Source organism: Agelaius phoeniceus, chromosome 3 (genome assembly GCF_051311805.1).
Source record: "Agelaius phoeniceus isolate bAgePho1 chromosome 3, bAgePho1.hap1, whole genome shotgun sequence".
Lineage (NCBI taxonomy): Eukaryota > Metazoa > Chordata > Aves > Passeriformes > Icteridae > Agelaius > Agelaius phoeniceus.
This window is the reverse complement of record NC_135267.1, coordinates 55105624-55124828: the sequence shown is the minus strand read 5'-3', so window position 1 is coordinate 55124828 and position 19205 is coordinate 55105624. Positions and strand designations below refer to the sequence as shown.

General features: G+C 38.9%; 1 protein-coding gene across 3 annotated transcripts in view; it reads right to left on the bottom strand.

The window, feature by feature from the left end:
* Positions 1 to 16356, bottom strand: part of LAMA2 (laminin subunit alpha 2) — a 335441-nt gene extending 319085 nt beyond the window's left edge. For all 3 annotated transcript variants that reach the window (XM_077175288.1, XM_077175290.1, XM_077175289.1), the window contains exon 1: positions 16199 to 16356. In XM_077175288.1, the coding sequence (XP_077031403.1) occupies positions 16199 to 16289 (91 nt within the window). In that variant the 5' untranslated portion in view covers positions 16290 to 16356. The remainder of the gene's footprint in view (positions 1 to 16198) is intronic.
* Between the last annotated feature and the right edge of the window lie 2849 nt (positions 16357 to 19205).

The following is a 19205-nucleotide window of genomic DNA, read 5'->3' as shown; positions in this document are numbered from 1 at the left end:
GCTACTGAAAATTTTAGTTCTGTGTCTTTGTACGTTGTATAAACTTTGTTTGCCTGAAGCACTTGTAGCAAGCTATAAACAAACTATGGTCATCATGTATTACTCAAAAATGACAGCACAAAAGAGAAAAAGCAAGCTTTGAGTTTTTCAGAGTAGGTCTCAGCTTCTGACTTGTTCTAGTTCTGGCTATTTCAACTTCACTCCCAGCAATACTACAAGTATTGCTCATTTTCTAAGACTTCAGATACTGTCACCTCCACCAAGTAGTATGTGATTTGTGAATTTTTACACTCTTCCACATCTAATAAAGCATCAGAAATATAATTTTTTAAATAAACCAGATAGCTTCAGTACAGAGGACTGATCCGTAATTGTCCAAAAGTATTTAAATATGTGATTTTCAACTCCTAGGACACTGGCCAAATGCCAAACTACATGAGAAGGAGAGGGAAGGACTAGGCATTTTCACACTTCTTACTCAACCTGTTCTCCTGAATTCTTGAATATTAATTTGATCCAGAAATCAAAAGGAAGCATCTCCCAGCTAAGGAGACTAGTCTAGTCTAGTCTTTCAACATGAAAAATATATTGTAACATCACCAATATTTTTTCTCATTACTATTCTTTCTTTGCCTTTCTGTCTAACCAATATCGGTCTCAATTGCTAATCATATAATCCACTATTCAATTACATTAGCTCTTTCTTCATGACCTCCCTTTTTTCTAACAGTAACAGGGCATAAGGCAAGGAAGTAAAGCCCCTAAATTTGGGACAGTTAATCTCTCTATTTAGATCTGAGCAAGCCTCCTTTAGAAGAAAAATGAGAGGATCCCAAACTTGTTCTCTGATGTTCTGTATGAAATAAAACAACTCTGTCAATGACTGATAGAACAAGTCCCTAATTAAGCTACATGCTGATGTTAACTTCCCCCAGCACTTCATGTCTCAGTGGCTCAGTTTTCTGAGGTAGCTTTCTTTTCTTGTTTATGTTCTAGAAATGCTATACTGAGTTAGAGAAATACAATGCTCTTCTAGCATAAGAGAGCAGCAAAACTTACTTGTCTCTCTACAAATGTAAAAATCCTTAAGTGAAATGGGGGGAATACTGTGTAATACTACATATTTTAAAGCACAAAACCACCAAAACTCTCTCAGTGTAATTAGGAAATGTAGATTTTGGAATTCATGTCTCAACATCTAATGGAAGTCTGCCCAGACAGGAAAAAAGGAATGAAAGAGACCAACTCTTAGTATTTTTATTTATAAATTCTACTTAGCCCTCAGAAGGAGCAAAATGATTAATTTTATTTATTCATACTAAATTTTGCTGTTGGAGTTAATTCTTCATAAGTAATCTATTGTATATAATTTTAAATTTTTTAAAAGCTTACTTTGAGGAAGCCTAATCATGTTAATTACATCACCATAGTGAAAAGTTTTACACCACTGAAGAAACATGAAAGCAGTTGGTTACCCTGAAGATGCTGCTTTGAATAAAAGTATTTCTGCACATAAACGTAGCATAAAATAAGACATAACTGCACTTGAACTAAACAGTCATGTAAACAGCAATTGCTTACCATTTGAAAACAAGTCTACACACAAAAATGAATATAATGTCTTCCCTTTTGTGATAGGGAACAGTTAATCACAGATTACAGGACAAATAGGGGTAACAGAGAGCATCCATTTATAACAGAGGTTGATTTTGGATCCAAGCTTGTTTTATCTGGCATATCAGCAATACTACAGGAAACCACACTCAGATTAGAATGCATAAGGTTGAAAGATTCACAACGTTATCAGATTTCCCATGCAGTATGCTGTTGCTCTGGGAAGCGTTCTAAGACTGGTAAGAAAAGTCAGATGCAAATCCAGGGCATTTTTTAACCTTTATTTAAATTTAAAACTTCCTATTTATGTTGTTCAAATATCCAGTTTACAAGAGTTTGTTATCAAAGGCAAAAAAATAGGCTGTGACCTGATTTAGAAGGCCACTAAACTTCTGCATCCTTCATGCATTACTTGTCCTTCTGGGGCCTGACTCTGCAAACACTAAGCATTCCTCTAAAACAATAACTGGATAACTTTCAAAAATCCCATACTGAGCATGTAGAACAAGAACACTGAAAGTGTACTACTCTTAAATAAAATTCAGTATCTCTATTTACACAACTTTTTCTAAATAAATAGTTCAGTATCTCTATTTACACAACTTTTTCTAGGGCTTGCTTCACCGTTCTCTCCACGCCACTGAGGATCACCTTAACACAAATACCACATTTTAAAACCACATATTCACCATGTTGCTATTTTTCTAGTCAGCTGATACACATGGGGCTAATAATCCATATTCACCAGGACTGGAATAACAGAATACGTGTGAAATATATATATATATCTGCGCATCATGGCATGCATTGCTTAAAAAGCGTCAGCCAAAAGAGTTTCTGGGAACATTGTGCTTGAATACTCCTATCTGGGAAGGAAACCTGACCCCAGATTCTCTCAAGCAGATTAATTACAGATTTTAAGGAAAACAACAATCCCTGATCACGTATTTCAAATAACTGAATGCAACAATATCCTGACAAGAGAGCCTCTTTCTTTGTAACAACATATTTCCAAGAGAAGAACTACTTCTGTTTCCAGGCCTATTAAAACAATCCTCTTGAGTCTTTTTTATGAGACTGAAGACTGATGCACATACAAATTATTCAAGGTGTGTGCACCTCATCTTTCCCTTTCAGGTCTTGAACCAAGTAAGCTTCCAGATCCAAGGATAAGTTTGTGGGTAGAGGACATGAACCTGCTAGATTTAATAATATCACTAGAATACTAAAATTAATTCAGTATACCATTATACATCCACTGTATAAAAGCACACTGTACTTATCTAAATAGCAGTTTACAGACTTCATTTACGAATGTGGAAAGAACAGCTTAGCTCACCTTCCAAGTACACATCTATTCTAGACAGATAAAAAAATTTCAATTGAATTGAAGTTATGCAGAAACATTCAATAGAGAAAGGGGATGAAGTATAACAGTAATATTGGAACACAAAAGGGCTTCTTCCAAGGGTGGGAATTATGATCTGTCTCAAGTCAAGGATGTTCTTAAGAACACTATTTTAAAGAGCAAAGTGCCTCAGAATAGCTACAATCTCCTTACTTGTTTCTCCTTACAGTCTCTATTGCCACAGCTAGGTCACGTCGAAGGACCATCTGTCGGCTTTAAACCACATGCTCTTTATCTCAGTCCTACAACCACAGTCTAGTATCAAAAACACAGATTTACTCAAAATTGCTGCCAAATTCTGAAAGCCCTAGATAATTAATTTGGTTGGAACTTTAATGCATCTCGGCAATAGGCAGTAATTCTAACCATTATATATGTTGCATCTTAGCTAGAGCAACATACATTGTGATGAAGCTTAAGTTCTCTGATGTATAGTAGAGCACACTAGGGACAAAAATTCAGTTAAGATTTTAATAAGAGAGAACATCCATTAACTGGAGATAAAATGTCAGGGTTTTTTAAGAAGAAAGCTACAAAGATACTCAGGAAGTAAACAGCTTGTGTGTGCTTGCCAATTTAAAAACAAATATATAAATGTAAAGCAAATATATTAATTCACTTTCATGCTAATTATATTTCCTAGTGGAAACTAAGGATGAGAAGTATCATACCTTAAAATCTCTTTAGGTCCAATAACACTAAATACACTCTTACACATTAAATCCACCTTAAAATCTAATAAGGTGTCAGATACAATTAGCTCTGCTAATAAAAATTAATCAGAATTCTTTTAGAATAAGCCTTTAAAACCTTGAGCTTATTTCTTAAGACACTTTATCCAATAAAGGCTGAATCCTTTGCTGAAGTTTCTAAGCACTGGTAAAAATTACAAGAATTATTTCTACATAAAGAATTATATTACTGTTTGGCATTACTCCTCGTCAGGTTTTTCATAAAACATAGAGACACTCATAAGTGCATATGTAGGAGTGATTAATGTTTATGAAACAGAACAGTGGGATTCCAGAAGTACCATATGATGACATGTCAATATTTTGATCCTCACAGACTTAGAACAGCTGTTTCTTCAGCCCAGCTGATACAGTGAAAACATCTCCAATTCGACACAGATAAGTTTAACTCCTAACAAAAGAGACTACTATGGATCTGTATATGTCATTTTAAAGAACATTCCACTTCCAGGATTAGTTTATCTTAAATTTTTGGTTTACTGTTAAGGTATTGCTGTAGAGTCAAAGGATCTGATACAAAGATAGAAACACAGCCTCATTTAAACAGGAAACAACACTAAATGCTTCTTAATAGCTCTGTGTAGCCACTCACTCCCTACTTTTCAACTACAGCTAATGCTTCAGTTTAACAATACATTCTGACACCCCTGGGACCCTCTGTTCCCTCTTGTTCTTCCAGACATTGTAGAAATAAATGGCTTGCACACAAATACGTTCAGCAGAACAGCAAGACAGAACAAAATGTTACGTTCTGTGTTGTATACTTCTTCCATAATGACTTGGAATTGAATTCTTGCCAAGAGAAAGTCACTAAGAATTTCACTGTAATTTCAAACAAACCTAACTTTCCTCTAAAATGAGTACATATCACACAATTTTACTTACATTATTTCAACCAACAGCAATAAAGGAAAACCAAGTAGTGATTGAGAGAAAATTGTTTCATTGGACTCTCTGTGGATTTGGTTTAACAGGGAATACATAAATTCAGTTTCACTTCCAGAAAATAATTGTAGAGGAACTGTCATGCTGTACTCAGATCCTACATTTTTAAACTAATTTCAGAAGTGATTTACATGTCTGCTATGCAGAATATAGTGGCTTTTTAATACAAAATTTAATAATTACTTGAGTTTATTAAACTGATTGAAGAAACTAATTTAATCTCATTCTAGATTGTCTTAATAATGTTGACTCACTTTGAAACTAAATGATGTATTACAAAGATACTTAGGCCAATTAATGGATTCATTCATCAAAGGATTTTCAGATAATTAGAAGTATTTGTTTTCATACCTTTCACCTAAATTTCCTTTTAATTCCCAGAAATTAAAAGGACAAGAGTACTCTACAGGACATGAGTAGCTTAAGAGAGTGCTCACCTTTTACGGACCTTGTGTGAAGTCACACTACACCTGAGTAGTATAAAGGCTCCTACAGGCACATTTTAACCTGGAGGTCTGTCAGGTTATCTGAGGCACACACTGCTCAGCCACTCAGCTTCTCTGGCACAAAACTGATTGAGTTCATGCAACAGTTACTGGGAAGAAAAGTCTCTGCTGTCACAACAGCAACATGAGTGTTGCTCAGCCTAGAGCAGAGAAGCTTACGTGAAGACCTCATAGAAACCTTCCAGGATCTGAACGGGACCTACAGGGAAGCCAGGGATGGACTCTACGTCAAGAAGTGTAGTGACAGGACAAGGAGTAATGGGTTCATACAAAGAGGAGAAATTTGGTTTTGATAAACTTCTTTACTGTGAGGATGGTGAGGCACTGAACAGGCTGCCCAGAGAAGTTGTGGATGCACCACATCCCTGTCTGTGTTCAAATCCAGTCTGGATGGAGCATTGAGCAACCTGGTCCAGTGTCCCTGCCCCTGGCAGAGGTGTTGGAACAAGATGATCTTAAAAGTCCCTTCCAATCCAAGTCATTCTGTGATTGTTGCAGCAGAGGAAGAGAGGCAGTAGTTGAAAGCCATATTATGCGTGTTAAGCAGGACTTATTTTCACTTTGCAACAACTCATACAAACCTATATTTATATAAACTATAAATCTATTTAGGTCTTACTTTTCCTGACTTATTCAAACTGCCTGTTCAGTGACACCTTCTGTGCTGTGCTTCTTAATGTTTCCAGGCATAAGTCTTTCCATGAAAGTATTTACAAATAAAATTAAGGAAAAGTGAGACACAGAATTTCTTGCATGAGAAATGTGAAACAGGTTTGTTTCACAAATACACACATAAGTGGATGATTAAAGCACAGTCTACATTCAAGCAACAACACATTTCACCATTTTTTAAGAAGACTGCCTACAAATTACCCCATCTTCCACAGAGATGGTGAGATAAACATGAAAATTGATGGTCTATAAATGATTGCATGTAGAACTGGAATTCCTGATCAGTCATAGTAGCTTAGATAAGGCAGAACACTTGCTACTTACTGGATCTTTAATAAATGAGTTGTAAGAAACTAACTGAATCCTGTTTAGCTGAATGATGCATTTTCTCATGTTAAGTGAAGAAGAGAAGACCACTCTAAGAATGACAAAAAATTACTGAATAGCTTCCAATATAACTAATGTTCACATCTATCAATTCAATTTAAGACTAATTCCAACCCATACAGGTATACAGCTTATCAAAATCTTTATGAATTTTTCCATAAACTGAGTTTTTTCCTTTTTCGCTGTGAAATCATAGTTTATGATACTCAGACATATTCTCAACTGCTCTTTTGAAAACCCATGTCTACTATTATAGCCCTTATTAATATGTCTAATACACACTCCTTGACAGTCTTTTTCTCCATATAATATAAAAAAACACTCTGGATCTTGCCAACACAACACATTTATCCATGTCTTTACTAATTCTATACTTTAATATGTCTACAAATGTATTCAGTTCTTACTCTACAGTTACAAGTTTACCATGGGAGGCCTTTTTAAAGATGAACATCATATTTGCTCCCTCTCCTCTAATGAGGCTGTTCATATAACCTGTTCAACAATCAGTTGTATAATGCCATTACTTTATCAGTATTTTCACACCAAATTCTTTACAACCTTCCCCAAGCCTTGAATTCAAATACCTATTTTTCCTAGAGCTGTTGAGCTGAAAGCACACCTCAGCTTTAATTTGTATCAAAGTTGATTTCACAAACATTTTCATGCTACCAACAAATTCTATACCCAGAGCTGATAACTTCATAAATCAGCTTTTCTATCCTCCTGTATCTGCTGTTTAGATCAAAACCCCAAGGATATTATCTATGTTTTCTATAATGCTAAACACAACCAGAAATTACTGTATACCTTTCATTAGTTTGCTCATCACCACAATTTTTCTCATCAACTATTTTATACATGTTATCCAGCACCCTATGACTTCTGCCTATATGGCACTTCTATCTTAGTCCCAAAGAGCCTGGAATATAAAGACAAAGTTTCATGTCAGTAAACGTTAATTCCTGAAGCAAAAAACTTCATTTCTTAGTAGTAATCTTACTGAATATCTAATTATTTTTTTTCTTTTTACAGACAGGCATAAATAGTCTGGCCTCCCAAATTTTTACCCTCAAAAGGTACATTGTGTTTCTCGATGTTTTCTAAAATGAGCACCAACAAGCTATATATGTTTCTGTAATCTCACATGTATCTGTAAGCTATGTGTTCAAATGAAAAGTCACAAATTACTAAAATAAAGCCCAGATTTTATAGATAATGAAAAACAGAAACACTTTGCAAAAATTATAAACACAGTTTTGCAGTCTGTCCAAAGTAATATATTAAACCAAGCACTGATCTGTCTCTTACTAGTGGCACAAATGCAATATTATTATTTTGAGTGACATTATGGGGCTTCATTGAGGTGCAGACCAAAAGCAGACCGGCAGAACAAGTAGCTACACAAAAACTTCTTTATAAGAGAAGTTTTAAATAGATCTTTTGGGACAAATATATACTGCAAGTGGAAGCAAAGCACTGTACAGACAGCCTTCAGACGTGTGAGTGTCATGAAGAACCCAGACATTAGAATGAGGTGCATACATCGACTCCTTTAAATATTATTCTCTAAGAAATACAGCCAAATTTGAAAGCATGAGTGTACTAACCCTGACCAAAGGATAAGGCTTATCCTCAATGAATAGACAAATGACTCAGTCTAACAGCTTGAGTTCCACTTTATTCTTGTGAGACAGTGTCTCATTTCACCAAGAACTGACTCAACCTCTTGATGCACATGATGATGATTATGGTTATTGTTTCTTTCCCCATCACTTTCATATGCCACAAAAGTTCTTTCACTAATTAAACTATGAGCTTCAAAGTCACTTTTAAATAACTCCTACCAACATGGCAGGCAGATTCAGTACTTTTTCTCCTCCAGTTAGCAAGCTATGAAGTTGATAATATTTAAGCATTTAACTATTAATTTTTCTGGCAAGTTACTGTCTTACCCTCTATGTCAAAGCTCCAGTGGGCTGAAGAAGCTGAAGCTGCATGCATAATCAATGATTATAGGGCATGCATGTAAAGGCTTCCCACTTATTCTGAATTTAGAAAATATTTCTCATATTTACTACATAAGCATACCAAAAGTGACACTTACAGACCCTAATTCCACACAACACACAACCTTAATACAATGGAACTAATTTAGAAGGCTGCATCCAGCTGTAGAAAGACATTGTGCTTAAGAGAATAATTCAGTGTGCACATTACAAATATATTTTTCAATTAAATGTCTGGGTGTTTTTCCCATGTTAAAGAAAACCTTTTTGTGTGAGGATTCAATCATCTTTAAGAAGGAATGATTAATATAAAATAATCTCCAATTCTACCAAAATAAAAAATTAATGAGAAATATACTCTGGTTTATGCCATGAACTACATGTGGGAATCCCTGTATTCACAGTTGGGGTGTTGCCACAATTGTCATGAAAGTTGACTAAAAAAGTGATACACAGGGATGAAATAGGATCAAGAATAGCTTTTTTTTCTGGTAAAATTAGCTAATTCAGCACTGTTAATGATGGCTTAAAGTTAAACCTAAAAAATGTACTTGTGGTGGTGTGCAACCTTTTTGATGACATGACAAAAATTTATGCATAATTCACACAGTCGAATTAGATGTGCAAGTGCACGACATCCCAATCACCAGCTCTGGGATTTGCACAAACATACTTGTTCCATTCCTGGTGGTTCCACATACCAGATTCAAAAGCCCTGTATTTTTTTGCCATGTCACTTTGTCCTCTTTGAAAGGCATGGATTTCTTCTTGTTCCGTAGAGCTTTGTGGCTTTCAGAGGAATCCAGACTACTCACATTATCACCATTGCAGAAGTGCTCAGAAAATGCACAAAGTAGTTATCACTGCCACACAGTCTTTTATCATACATATTTAGAAACACAGTGATATGTAAAAATAATGCTATTTGTTCCTTCTCCCAGTCTAAAAGTTATTCAGCAGAAAATGTATAGCAGTAGTTCTGCATTCCCTGTGCCAGGAAAGTTAATATATAATACAATCCTTAACAGTAGTGATTACCCAGACACTTTTGTGGAACAGGATTACAGGCTGTTGACAAGTTAGTATAAAGACAGTAATAAATTGCCACATTCAGCATCTCCCATCAAAACCTAAAGCCAGCCTGAGTGAAAGTGGCATCAAAAACTCTCAGGGTTCATCTAAGAAGCAGGTGTGTATGTAGAAAACCAAATTAAATCCTAAATAAACTCTTACTATCACCGGAAGTGTGCAGAGAAACAGGGGTTCTGATTTCTTTTTCTTGCACCTCCAAACTCCTGATTGCCAATCCCCAGCATTGCTTCATTTTCCTGTAGCAGTGGGAAATACATTACAGTATGTTTAGAAGTATTCTTCTAATTCTTTCTAATTGACCTTGAAGAACACCCCCACTTACTGGGGTAGGTGAACAATGAGAAGATATAGTAATTTGCCACTAAAAGCAATTGATATAGCTATAAAAATAAATTTTATATAATATTTTGTTCACTTTTAGGTAATTTTTTTTTTATTACATCCTAAGACCATGAATCATGACAGCAGTACATATACGTCAGTGGGGACAGAACAAGGCATTGTAATGGTATTTGGATAATCCACTCTGCAGGAATGTTCATTATTCTTCCTGAGCTTTCACAAGAGTTCCCTGGCATAATGCTGCTACAGCTGCTTTGCAGTCTAATGTTATTACAAGGTCTGATTCAAAGACAATGTCTGCTAGAGGAATCTGGCAGGGTGCAAGAGTCCTATGAAAATCCTTGTGACACTAAGGTGTAACTAATGGACACTGAACTGCTGAAAAAAAATGTGAGGAGTAGCAGTTATTTTGTTTGAGTGTTGCAAGAATCCTGAGTGATCTTTATTATTTGTCAGTACTCAAAAATCACACAAATTTCCAATTTTTTCTGGAAATCTTATAATTTTTCTAATAAAAATAAACCATTAAAAAGTCTAAATCTCAACCTTACCCACAGTACAGAAGTGGTGCAAAATACCACTTTCTTCAGAACGTCGCTTATCTATGTGTTTTGGATTGAAGAAAAAATGAACACTGCAGAAAAACAGAAACTATGAATTGGCTATCAACTACAGTAGCTGGTAAAAGGGAATAAATAACATGTAGTCATGAGCAAGAGCCAGCTCATGAAAGAGCTTTATTGGCAAACGCAAGGAATTCCCTTTCCTATTCCAAACACATGGATGGAATCAATATAAAGTTTAACAAACATAACATTTTGGTCTGTATTCTACATCTGCAAGCAAGATTTGGTCTGTATGATTGCTAGTGTGGCCTGGGTTGCTAGTGTGTGACATATCAGTTCACATATTCTAGACAGAACTCTTGGTTAGGACAAAAATATCCAGTAATTAAGGAATTATTATCTATGAAAAAAGTTGGTAAAGAAAAGGAGATCATTAGGTCTGCACACTGGTTCACATTTGCATGTATTTGTGTCCACAAGGCATTACCACCATTCCTGACCTGTAAATATGAGGAGTCTGGACTTTGGGGGTGGGGAGGAAGAAAATAAAGGAAAAGGAAAAGGAAAAGGAAAAGGAAAAGGAAAAGGAAAAGGAAAAGGAAAAGGAAAAGGAAAGGAAAAGGGAAAGGGAAAGGGAAAGGGAAAGGAAAAGGAAAAGGAAAAGGAAAAGGAAAAGGAAAAGGAAAAGGAAAAGGAAAAGGAAAAGGAAAAGGAAAAGGAAAAGGAAAAGGAAAAGGAAAAGGAAAAGGAATGAAAGAAAAAAGAAAAATCCACCTTGCACCAGAAATTCATGCTGCCTCTTATTCCAAAGTACTATAATCTCAAAAAACTGTCAGTCCAAGTAGCTGGATAAGAAATTAGAACATGTGTGGGTGGATTCCTTCCTCCAGCCTGAATTAATTAAAAATGATTGTTTGCTGTATTATTTTAAAGCGGATTTTTGGAACAGGTTAAAGAACCACTGTTCTGACTTTAGCATTTCAAGCCTAATAAGAGTGACTCATGTAAAAAACTTGGAGGAAAAATTAATACTAAGGAGGTTAAATATAAAGTGCGTCTTACCATCTTATGTTCTTATTTGTTGCTTGGAGAAATTCACACATTCTTGAACAAGACCTACCTCATTCGTGGTTATTTCTAGTTAAAGAATGTACACAAAAAACTCATGTCTCCAGTCAGTCTGGGCAATTCTATCTATTTCTAACACCTTAGGCTGGCCCTTTACTACTTCTCACATTCTAAACCTTAAACACATATTAATTCCCTCTGCTTTCACTTTTTCAGCCAGTTATTAAACTATAAGAAAGTGATACGGACAACAGCTTTGAAGTAAAAAGCTAAAAGCAATTACAATGTATATTTGAGAGCAGCATTTTGGGGCTGGTTAATATCTGAATAACTGATCAGACAGAAGTAAATACTGCTAAAGAGATGCTAGAACTGATTGTGATCTTGTACACATACATTTAAATAAATAATAATAAAAAAGGAAAATAAATCATAATTTCCAGATCACAAAAAAATTTATCTGCCAAAACATTAAACAGCATACAGACTGTGAAAATGGAACATACAGAATGTAATATACTGCAGTACCCCTTCAGTGAAAAAGGCTTGTTACCTGTTATAAAATCCTGAAGCTAGATTAAGTAAGTCCTTTAAAAAAAAAAAAAAACTTACACAGAATTTTATGCATTCTATTATGCCAGCCCTCCACAACAGACACATTCTCCTTCATATTTTTGTAGCCAGAGTTCTACACATGTTGACTCACAAGGACTGCATGGGTTAGATAATGGCTAAATTCTACCTTTCTTCTTGCAGAAGATAAAGTACTTTGGGACTCTTTCTCTTTAATAGCAATTGACTTTCAGTGATCATATATTAAAGATTTTGCATTGTTTTTATATTTTCTGATATTGGGTAACAGAATCAAAATTTATTTAGGTGAGAAAAAGCTGATAAACAATCATCTAAGTCTCCTTTTCTCAGGAAAGTAGAATGCAAATTTACCAACTAAAACTCTTACAAGCTCTGTTCTCCAAATACAGCCAGCACAATGCTTTGAATATTTAAAGGCCATCAGCCATGATGGAAATGCTCTCCATTACAAGATTAGAGCTGGGTGGTGTTGGTGAGTTTTGAAATTGACCTTACTGCAAAGAAATCCCTATGAAGAAAGAGGAAACTTGACTTCTGCTTTTACAGATTACATAAGCAAAGCATCTGGGGTGTTTTTTTATCTCAGGAAAGAGAGAACCTAAGTCTACATACATTCTTCATTCTTAGGATCTGAAATACTAAACTTATGTCCTATTAGCCTTGTCTCTTGACTTTTCAGAGCATAGGTTACAATATACACACAGGTTTGTATGTGGGAAGGAATCTTTTAAGTCCTAGTTACAATGACATAACACAGAGAACACAGTTTTGAACTAAACTCTCCAGAAACTTGTTTTAAAATGTACACCTACAGAGAGACTTAAAAATATTGACCTGCCTGACACCATCCACTGCCTAACAGACGGGCACTAGTCATATCCTGCTGATGTTCACCCCTCATTTCTCTTTCGAGTGAGAAATCTCACTCTGACTTTATAAGCATCCTATATACATCACCACTTGGAGTCAACTTACACTTCCTTCCACACATGCTAAAAGCACCTGTACTCCATGAATTATCTCCATTGATGTCAGCAGCTGACATTACAGATCAAGTTACCGTGCAGTGCATGTTCCTTAGCCTTGCCCCTTCAATTCATTCACACCTTTCACAGACACATAGCTTCCGCTCCCTCTCATAACAGATATTAAGATCCTTTTACAAAATGCATGAATTCAAGATCAAAAGAAATTTTACATTACCTACTAAATTACTACTATTTTTGTTCTCTCCCGTTCCACACTGAATAGGATGAACTAAGGTTCAAGATCCAAAGGAACATTGCACAGCACTTTGGTCAGTTTACTTTAACTGCAAGTTATGCATATCTTTAAGAAACACTGTTGAAGAATGCACATGCCTTTCTGGTTCTGATTCTTCCATTTTCTGAGAAATTGCGCTGGTTTCAGCTTGGGTAGAGTTTATTTCCTTCACAGTGGCTCACATGGGTCTGTGTTTTAGATTAGTGTTGAACTCAGTGATGATAATACAGAGTGGTTTTTGTTATTGCTTAGCAGGCCCTACACAGAGCCAAGGCTTTTTCTGCTTTTTGTACTGCCACACTTGTGAGGAGGCCAGAGGTGTAGAGGAAACTGGGAGGAGACACAGCTGGGACAGATGACCCCAAATAACCAAAAGGATTTTCCATACCATATGACATCATGCTCAGCATATAAAGTGAGAGGAAGAAGCATGAGATGTTTGGAATGATGGTGTTTGTCTTCCCAAGTAACTGTTATGTGTGATGAGACCCTGCTCTCTTGGGGATGGTTGAGCACCTGCCTGCCCATGGGAAGCAGGGAATTAATTCCTTAGTTTGTTTTGTTTGCCTGCAGAGTTTTTATTTTACCTACCAAACTGCCTTTATATCAATCCATGAGTTTTCCAGCTTTTACTGATCTGATTTTCTCCCCAGTCCTGCTGGGACTGGAAGGAATTGAAGGAGTGAGTAAGGGGCTGTGTGGTATTTGGTCATTGGCTGGGGTTAAACCATGTCAGAAATTCTGCATGACTATTTAGTGTTCAAAAAACAAAAGAACAGATAATATGCGTAGCTAAAAAAAAAAAAAAAAGGCCCCAACAACAACAAAAACCAGCTTGAAATTAATTCCAGGTTTCTGACCACAGTAAGTCTTCTAACAATTTAAAAAGAAAAAAAAATTAACCACAAGAACAGAAACAAAAAAAGAAATACAGACTGTTCCCATCTTTGAGGTGCAAAATGTTCTTGAACTGTTCTGTTCTATAAAACAACATGGGAATTCATTGTGATGTCTCAAGTACTGTTTTTCAAAGCATTGCAGCTCTGTTACATAATTTTGTCCACAGGCATCCAACTGGTGCTAACAATTTGTAAGCCTCCAACGTTATGGTTATTACCAAATAACATTTAAGTCAAAAAACAAAAGCTGTAAGTCTAAAGATACAAACCACGGGTGCAGTAACATTCTTGTACATGTCAAAAATCCCCCTGGACTTCAGTGAAGTCAGACTTTCCTAACTTTTTGCATTACAGAGGAGTTCACTACCTCTTTGTCTGTAGTGGGCCACACAGGGACATCTACATAGTGCTAGCACCTCCTAGCAGCTCCAACGGATCTTAAAAAGAAATTTAGAAGACAGTAAATGGCATAAAAATTTGGCAGGCCAGGACTTGAATTCAACTGTTAAGATTAGAAGGTCCCATCACCACATTAACATTTAATTAAAAGTCCTAGGATTCTTCATGGAATTACCAGAACTCACTTATAATATAAGTGATGCAGCAGATGAACACCAAACACACCCACTTCTAATTTAAAAGGGAAATCATTAACATATCCCTTCACTGTTGAGGTTAAAGGAAACCATGATACTGCAGAAACAAAAGGACATTCTCTAAAAGTGTCTCTGTGTATGTGTGTGTGTGTAAGAGAGAATACTAAAAGAAATGCCACATCAGTATTAGCCAAAAAGAATTAATTAGGGGAAAAAAATAAAAGAAGAAATCAGCAAGAAGAAAATGCATTTTGTACTCTATTTTAAATGCTCTACTTTTTAAATCCCAGTCTTCAATGTTTACCAATAAGCCATCATCTAAACACAGTCTAATTCTGGATGAGTTTTTATCCACACAGACATTTGATCAACTGCCATTTATTCTCACACAGTAAAATTCATATTAAGGAGTCAGCTGCTTGAGACTTTTTTTTCATGAAATGTCAGTGCATCATGTTTTCCAAAGTAAACCCTAAATTGTAAAAGTTCCTAATCCATAATGTTCACCCTATTATGTGACATCAGGGTCAAAGGAAAGATAGCCGTTAATCCAGGGGTTTGAATTTATTTTATTTTGACACACCCACAGTATCTTCTAAGTGAATTCATTTCAGCAAGGCTAAAAATGTTAAGAGCACAAATGTAAGCACCAGAAGGAATATTGTGGGCTGAAGAATGATTTTGGGCTGAAGAATGGTTTTAAGGATTTCCTATGAGTGCTGATTAATTGACTAAAGTTTATTTCTCCCATACCTGTACAACACCTCTTTTGATCTTTCCACAGCACACTAACTGAAAAAGCAAACAAAAAACCCCACCCTTATAGTGTCAACACACCTAAACACTATAATGCATGATAATGGTATGTCTAAGACATTTACTACCCATGCAGCATACAATTGATTCCGTTCCCGCTCCCGTCGTGGTTAGTTTTGAACAGAAAAGCTTAGTGACGAGCTAAGTGCATCAAATTGCCACCTGAACTAAAAGCAGTACAGGCAGCCCACACGTGTTTTACCACAGCCTATCAAGCTTCCCCTGTCACAGAGATGCCAGCAGACGGGCACATCCCGGCGGGAGGAGGGATGCCAGCAGATCAGCCCGTAACCGTGTGTGTCGCTTGGGGGGCCAGGTCACGTCCTCCAGAGGTCCCTCACCCTCACGATTTCTCCCTGCGCGTCCAGCCCATCAGCGCTGCCTATCTGCGCTGCTCCGAGCCGGGCGTGTGAGGGAGCGGGAATTGCGGCGGCAGGCGGGATGTGCCGGCCCCGCAGCGCAGCCCCGCAGCAGCCCCTCCTCGGCCCGGCCACCGAGGGACCAGCGGTGGAGCCGCCCGCCGGGCTGGGGCTCGCTTGTCACGCTCCGTCCCTGTCCCTTCGTCCCTCCCGTGCCCACCAGGACTCCCGAGCTGGCGGCCAGGTCGCCTCCCCCTCCGCGTACGCCGCGGTCCCGGCCGGGCGGGCGAGGCTCCCCGCTCCCCTGTACCTCTTTGCGGCGGCGGCGGCGGCGACGGCGACTGGCCTCGGCTGCCGAGCGCCGCCAGCAGCAGGAGCAGCGGCAAACTTTCCCGAGCCATGGCTGCCGGGCAGCCCACACGTCCCGCCGCGGGACGGCCAGCCGAGTGAGCCGCAGCCGCCGGGAGAGCAGAGGAGACCCCGGTGCCCCGGGCAGGCAGCGGGGGAGCAGGACACACCCCTGCCCCCCCTCACACACTCCCCTCCCCGCCCCGCCGCCGGCCCGCGGAGCAGCGAGCGGGGCCGGGGGCAGCGAGCGGGGCCGGGGGGCAGCGAGCGGGGCCGGGGGGCAGCGAGCGGGGCCGGGGCAGCGAGGGCTCGGAGCGCGGCCCGGGAGCAGCCCCCAAGCCCCGCGCGTCCGGAGAGGCCCGGAGGCGCCGGGCCGGGGGAGCAGCGCGGCTCCAGGATCCAAGATCCAGGCTCCAGGCTCCGGGCCGGCACGAGGCGAGAAGGGCGGCACGTGCTTGCCCGACGGCCGCTCCCCTGAGCCGGGAAGCGTTCTCGCCTGGAAGTGTGCTCGCCGTTTAAATTAGCCTTTGTCAGGTTATCCGACAGGGGAAAAAAATACCTGCGCTGTGACGGGGGGGAAGAAATAGCTTTCTGAGAAGGGACTTGGGAAACGAGGGTTGCGACGGAGTCAAGCACATTTTTCCTGCCGTGTCCGGGAGTGGTATGTCAGTGCCAGCCAGGTGTGACAGGGGAAAAAAATCTATATTACTGCATAAAGGAAAAATTAACCTTGCACTAAAATAAAGTGTGTATTAAAAACTATTGCAGAGTTCTCCTGGAAAAAAAATTGCTTTAAAAAAGTCCATAAAAACTAGGTTTTGCTATGGAACGGCGAGGCTCCCAACCTATGTGTGAGCACACAGAGAAAGAATGTCATGGGCCGTTAGAAGGAGTGAGCTGGGCTCAATTCACAGTATATCTGTAGCATAAAACCAAGATTGTGCTGGCAGCCCAGTTCTGACTTGAATAGTCATCTTCACAAGTCTTGTACCACTGCACTTCAAATTGAGCTTCCCTTGTAATTGATATCAAGATTAAGTATTTCCCAACATAAATACTTTGGTATCTATGTGCTCATTGCTGTAGCCAACAGTGAGGATAAGCATGCATTTGGTACAGTGTCAGTTTCAGCTCTCAAGTCACAGCATTTTCCATTGGTAAATTTGCCTGTCATTCCAAACCCAACATTCGAGGAACACAGAATTTTGCACATAATAGACTGTTGCATCCAGCCATACAGCCAATTTGTTTCTCTCCCTGTCATCCTGCTCCAAGCAGACTCTTTCTTTCTCTTCTGATGCACTTAGCCTGTCACAAAGCCTCTCTTCTGAGGTTTCTCCCTGAACAGCCTGAGCTCTGCTGCTGGAGTCCTGTTACAGGACACTCATTGCTTCCATGGCCTTTGGGAAACTACTTCTCCAGCACAGGACACAGGACAGCAGCAAGAATGCTTTTGTATGGCTCAGCCATTGGTCACTTGTGAGTCAATGGAAAATACTCGCATGCTCTTGCCAAAAAATGGTGTATGTGTGGTCTTCTGCACTTCTTACTGAGAAACCCAGGTTCAAGGTTTACCTTGGTGATTTTCATCTTGTCAGCTATTTGCTTTGTTGTGGAAGTATAGATAATCAGGGAACTGTGAGGGACAGAGAGAGAGAGATGGTCTTTACGACTCTATCCACAGTTTTGTCACTATCAATATTTATTTACTCAGTGTTTCCCTACAATCAGTAACAGTCACTACTTTCTTCTGGCTACTTCTCCCTTTGCAATTCCCTTCATGCAAAAATTTTGACTACAAGGAATTGTGTATATGTGCAAGAGGAATAATCTAGTGAATTATGTACAACTGATAAACACTCCAACCCAAGTATATGTCAGTACCTTGGAGAATTTAGTGCCAGTTTCTTACTTAGGGATCTGACTACATTAACATAGGTTTGACACATTTATTGGTTGAATTTGGTCAAGTGTAGTGGCAGCTGCTGCATAAGAGCCATACTAACATGAGTTGCATACTGCCCCAGCTGGAGAAATTCCTTCCAGGGCTCCAAAAGCTGCAGGTGCTGTGGTTGAGTTTCAGGTAATACTCCAGAAGCAAATTGCAGAAACTGGAAGTGAGACCTGAAGGCAGGAACCTCTGCTGCTTTGTGTGAAGGGCTCATCAGATCTGATTAAAATATTTCCATGACTTGTGATTTCCATGAATTTGAGATCAAGAGGAGATTCATTGTAGGGAGGGTCCCTACTTCCCCAAATGTCAATATTACACCAATATTAAATAAACAGATTGTTTACCTGAGCTTTTATTTGAATCAGTTTATCCTGCTGTTTGGCCTATGTAGTCATTAATGTGAGGATATGTTGTGAGAATTCAGCCTTGTTTCAGTTTGGCGGCCCTGCTGGCATACCCAGGTACCTCATCACCTGTCAGAGCCAATACTGACTAACTGTGCACCAGAGATACAAACTTTTAATACTTTGGGGACACCAAGAGGCAAGAGATGCCAGGAAGACCTGGTGACTCCTTCAATGATTTTTCACATCTGAACTACAGGAAATAATTTCATACCATAAAATGCCAAGCTGTATCAAGAAGCAGCAAGAGCCGGCTGCTCCAGAAAGAGAAGCACGCTAGAAGATGAAGTGACACCACCGAGGTAAGCGGGGCAGTGTCCTCCTGCAGTCTCTGAATGCAGAAGGAGCAGATCTGGGGGTAAAAAAAAGGATCAAACAAAATTACAGGTCTCCAGACAAGTTCATAGGCAGAGACGGATCTGAGATCAAGTCTGCAAATCAGGGTTAGGATCAGTGAGGTGCAAAGTGATGCACAGGTGTACCTGCAATGTAAAACAGGCTGGGACTGGGGCAAGGCTAGAACTTAAATGCAGCATCCACTCCTTAAATGCAGGGAGAAACCAACAAAGTTTCTCCAAGCTCTTCCTCCTAAATCAAATCTGTCACCACTG